Source organism: the organism of the source record quoted next, unplaced genomic scaffold, assembly GCF_019419815.1.
Source record: "Pyrus x bretschneideri cultivar Hongxiangsu unplaced genomic scaffold, Pyrus_bretschneideri_v1 Contig23, whole genome shotgun sequence".
NCBI lineage: Eukaryota > Viridiplantae > Streptophyta > Magnoliopsida > Rosales > Rosaceae > Pyrus > Pyrus x bretschneideri.
Genome location: NW_025999535.1, coordinates 6,007,397 through 6,012,216, shown reverse-complemented (window position 1 = coordinate 6,012,216; position 4,820 = coordinate 6,007,397). Strand labels below are relative to the sequence as shown.

At 35.7% G+C, this 4,820-nt stretch overlaps 1 protein-coding gene across 1 annotated transcript; it reads right to left on the bottom strand.

The window, feature by feature from the left end:
* Positions 1 to 346: 346 nt before the first annotated feature.
* Positions 347 to 4,386, bottom strand: LOC103965915 (WD repeat-containing protein 25). The gene is made up of 4 exons (XM_009379015.3): positions 3,944 to 4,386; positions 3,485 to 3,652; positions 2,776 to 3,260; positions 347 to 905 (listed from the first exon to the last, which is right to left on the bottom strand). The coding sequence occupies exons 1-4, from the start codon at positions 4,230 to 4,232 to the stop codon at positions 534 to 536; spliced, it is 1,314 nt and encodes a 437-aa protein (XP_009377290.2). The 5' UTR covers positions 4,233 to 4,386; the 3' UTR covers positions 347 to 533.
* Between the last annotated feature and the right edge of the window lie 434 nt (positions 4,387 to 4,820).

The window sequence follows — 4,820 nt, the reverse complement described above, 5'->3', positions numbered from 1 at the left end:
ACACTAGTTATGAAGATTTGCAAAAACACTTTTAAGTTGTTTTTAAGGATTCCCTTGCATTTTAACTAAAAATTAGTTTAAAAAACAATTTCACCAAAATCGTTTCTCGACTTTTAGAGAAAATGTTTTTGAATTCTAAAAGCACTTGAAATGTTTCCTACAAGAAGCACTAGTTATGTGCTTTTAGCTGAAAACACATAACTATGTATTTCAAGGATTCACTTACATTTTAACTAAAGATTAGTTTCAAAAGCATTCACCAAAAGCGTTTCTAGGCATTTAAATAACACTTCCCAGCCTGCGCTAAAACAAGTTAGTTGTTACCGGTCAATAAGCAAACAAACGCTAAAAAAGCAAAGGAAATTTCTAATTAACCTTTCATTTTTGTTCCATTTATATCAGTTTCTCTTGTAACAAATGCTAGAAATTGCTTTCAACGTACTCGATCCTTCTCTTAAACAACCAAACAGTGTCTGGCGATGAAATCTCACTCAAACACTACATTTCTTGTATGAAAAGTTTACACGAGAAACTCACTCGAACACTGAAACCTCTCCGTTCCAACTGCACGAAGCAATCACATTCGGCATGACAGGGTGGATAGCAACGTCTATGCAGGCCTGCTCATACGCCTTGATTTTTCTAACAAGCTCAGAAGACCTGTAGTCATAGAAGTATAAAGAACCATCGGAGGAACCCGAGACTAGCTTTTCCCCATCCAAGCTAAATACACATTTAATGGGGAACCCTGATACTCCATGGCTTTCGTACCTCTTGTACTTGTTCAGCTTGAAGGGGGGACTTAAAGAGAAGATTGCAATATAATTACCATTTGACTGAGCAACAAAAAATGGTTCAAATGGGTGGGATCTCACACAGGGACAGGTAAAGGCTTCCACATAAACCTGATACATAGAAATATCAGTTTAACATAATTACAGAATGGAACATGAATGAAGCAATGTGATTATTACGAGTAAATAAACGGTTAAACAAGATTCATATTGATGTAAGGTGGCAGAAAATGCATAAATGATCACAAATGTGGATACAATAAACATTAAGAAAAATATCGACAAATAAAGAAAAATAGGAGCAGCATGTGCAATGTCTCAAATGATAACAAATCATACTTCTGATCATACATTTTTTTAACTAGCAACCTTAGCAAACCTTGTTCAATACATGGTTTACAATGTTAACTAACAAAATATTTTCAATTGAAAGCAATAAATTCCTTATGCCAAACCATTTTCTCTTTAGAGAGGAATATTCAAAAGCCAACGTACAGTAAATCTAATTAGGACTTACTCGGAAGTAGTTAATGATTACTGTATTAGTTTCAAAAGTTTGTCACCAAAACATGACCCTTGAGAACTTGATAATGACCATATCTCAGAGGACTTGTACACATGAGAGATGACTAAGATTGTACTTTAACATAATGAATGAAAATGAAATTAAGTCATTCAGAACAGATGTAACCAAACCGAACCCAAATCCCTGCACTACAAAGCAACCAAACCGTTCCCAAAAAAAGTAATTCACTGTACAACTAGGTTAAACTATATTGATTTCAATATCTCTAAATTTTTAATAAGAATGCCTCCATTCTTCCTAATCCAATGAACTTGATGGATTTACAAGATACAAAAATACATGTTTCCAACAACAATAGTTCTGTTCTGTCCTCAGAATAGAATTATCACCTTCTAAGCATTAAACAAAGCACATCAATCTCGAAAGCAGATACAAATCTAATTGTTATTGGCACTCCAAAAATCTAATTGTGCACTCCAAACTTTCTATTTATAGAAAGACAAATACTCTTACGAGGAGTGGACACTTCGATTTTTGGAGTGCCAATAATAGTTCCCTTTTTTAATTTCTCAACTACTTATAATAAACATCTCAAATGCCAAAATTATTTTCCCATTAGAATGCTATCGTAGTTGTTTTTCTGTTCAAAATGATTTTTGTACCTTCCATCATTTATTTTCAGAAGATGTAGCATATCATGCATTATTGACCCTTGTATAAACTTTATTCTTTGTAAGCATAACAGCATAAGTGCTTATAGAATTAAGAGAAAATAGTTGGGCAATTTTGTAGTATTGTAAGAACAATTGGTGGAAGAACTTGCCATACTCTAGTAAACTAGAGTTGAGTAAGAAAAAAGTTTATTTGTGCTGGGGTGGTTCCAACTGCAAAGTCTTCCATCAGGAATGCATAACTGAATAATCAGCAAAAAGATTCCTGATTTTGTGGATTCAGATATATTTTTATTTTATTGCAGGTAAACACAATAATAAGCAAAATGACTCTCATTCACTCCCTTACTGTTCCAAGAAGTAAACATACAACCGATTTATTCTAAAATATGAGATTTTATAATTGTGTCACAAATTTGATAGCAAAGCAAATTAAATGGCCTTGTGGAACATCCTTCTTCCATATGAATTGTGTCACATATTTTAGCTGATGCAGTCATCACCCTTAGTATCGCGTGTATTCCATCATTAAGAAGATGATTACAAATGGCCTTGTGTTAGATATACATCTTACTTACCATGCATTCTAAACAGATTACCAAAAGTAATGTAAAACAAGTTTACAGGATGAATGTAAATTCTTACAGGATGATGCAGAATTACAGTATATACAAGTTCAGCTCAGTATACAATCAGGATATGCAGGGGCAACCATATTTTGATATACAGATTGAACACCGCATTTGCAACACATATTGAAGCAAGACTGGAAGAGGTCTCTTACCTGATTAGAAAGTGGAACTTGTCGTGAAACATCCCAAACAACAATAGAATTTTCACTGAGGTTGCGTCCGGATACATCACTAGAGGATATAATCTGCTTGCTATTGGTGCTGAATTCTAAATCAAGGATGGGATCATGACCACGAATATATTCATGGACCACCTTGCCACTTCTAACATCCCACAACCTGATTCCGCCTTTTGAGCCCCCCGATACGAAGAGGTTGGAATTGTCAGGATGGAACTGAATAACACTGACAACTTGATCCTCCTTAAAAACCTGAATCTCTAACCCCTTTTCAACATCTACCAGCCTTGATGAGGAGTCATATCCACAAGAAAGAACAGACAATCCTTGATGTGACCATTTCACATCTTTGACTGCAGCACTGTGAAAATTCAACAAACGGGCTACCTTCTGATCACTGCTCCACACATTCCATATGCAGATTGTGTGATCCATTGAAGCAGAGGCAAGAAGATGAGCTGTTGACTAACTCCAATGAACAGATCAATAAGTACAATTGGTATATAAAAGTACACAATTGGCAAACGCCCTTCTACTCAAATTAATGAAACAATATATTAAAATCAAAATTTACGATAAAACAACATCCAAGAACCAATCTTTACGGAAATTTAGTGTCATGAGGCTATGAATTGAAAAGGGTAAGTCATAATTCAAGAGTTCATGAAAAAGTAGGGCTCACCATGAGTTGGTGACCAATGCACAGCATTGACAGCTTTGGTATGCCTATTTAGAGCTACAGACATTCTTTGGGGCAATTGGCCAAGCTGCGATGTACCCTTTTTCCCTTTGTTTCTCAACAACGACATAACATCTCGACGAACGTCTGAATCCGAAATACTCCCAAAAACTGCCAGCAACAACATGCATATATAAGTGGCATCGTCAACTTCAGTGAACTAGTCACGAGATTTTTTCTTTTTTTTTTCCTTACAAATTAACAGAGAACAACTTATATGAAAAGGGTTTAGCACGACCATGTCGTCCTGGTCCAATAATGCAAATACCAGATGCCGTTGCGGCAATGAACACGTTTCATGTAAGTCCTTCTTCTTCAAATTAACAGTCTATGTTTCTATAAAACTAAATACACAATAATAATAAAATTCACAAATATTTACAAATGAAATTGACAAAGTACCAGGCAAGGTCGTGACAGGAGCGTTCGGGTTCGGTTCGGGGACAGTAGGTTGGGTAGCCAATAACGCCCTCTCCCTCTTGGATATGTATCGACCAGGAACCGGAGCTTCTGCTTGGGGGGTCGGAAACTGGGTTGACTCCGGCAGAGGATGGTGAAATTTGGTATGTGCAAACGGGTTATCGGGTTTGAGTCGCTTCGGGTTGGGCGGTGTGAAGGTTTCTTTAATTCCTTCTGCTTCTGCTTCTTCGTTGTCGGAGGCATTAGAGTATGCGTTGCAGAGCAGATCCATTTCTGGGAAATCTAAAAGACTGAAACTTTGTGTTGTTTTGCTGCTGGAGTGGCTCCGTTTCTTCTTCTTACGGCATGAGAGCAGAGAGCTTACTGGACTTGGACTTCAGCTTTACATGAACCAAATGGGCCATAAGCTACATAAGGATATGGCTTTGGAGTTTAGACTTTGGAGGCTTTGAAGACGGTTACAAAGTAGGAGTTTTTGCTTCTTTTTTCTTTTGAGAAAGACATACTGGAAAGTTTCATTTCTTTTTTTTTTTTTTTTTTAATTTGGAGCTATAAAGCTCGGACAAGGTTTTTATTGAGACTCATTTATGTACTCTATCATTTCTTTTGTACGTACTCCTTCTTGTATCTTAATGAATATCGTACTCTTTTAAAATAAAAAAAAATATTGGAGCTACAACTCACTCAAAAAATAATAATAATAATAATAATAATAATTTGGAGCTACAAGATTTGTAAAAAACAAAATTCAGATTTAAATTTATCTTGTAAACTTCATATATATGGGGAGTGAAGGATTAACAAGTAAAGAAGGAGGATAAGGTAATAGATTTTGATAGGTTTTCAAACCAACATAAAA

Bases quoted from the DNA above. Each gene is read 5' to 3' on its own strand.
- LOC103965915 (XM_009379015.3), bottom strand. From the start codon at position 4,232: ATGGATCTGCTCTGCAACGCATACTCTAATGCCTCCGACAACGAAGAA. The intron at 3,653-3,943 runs GTACTTTGTCAA...TGTTGCTGGCAG, and splicing joins TCCTGTCACGACCTTGCCTG to TTTTTGGGAGTATTTCGGAT. The intron at 3,261-3,484 runs GTGAGCCCTACT...GTTAGTCAACAG, and splicing joins GCATTGGTCACCAACTCATG to CTCATCTTCTTGCCTCTGCT.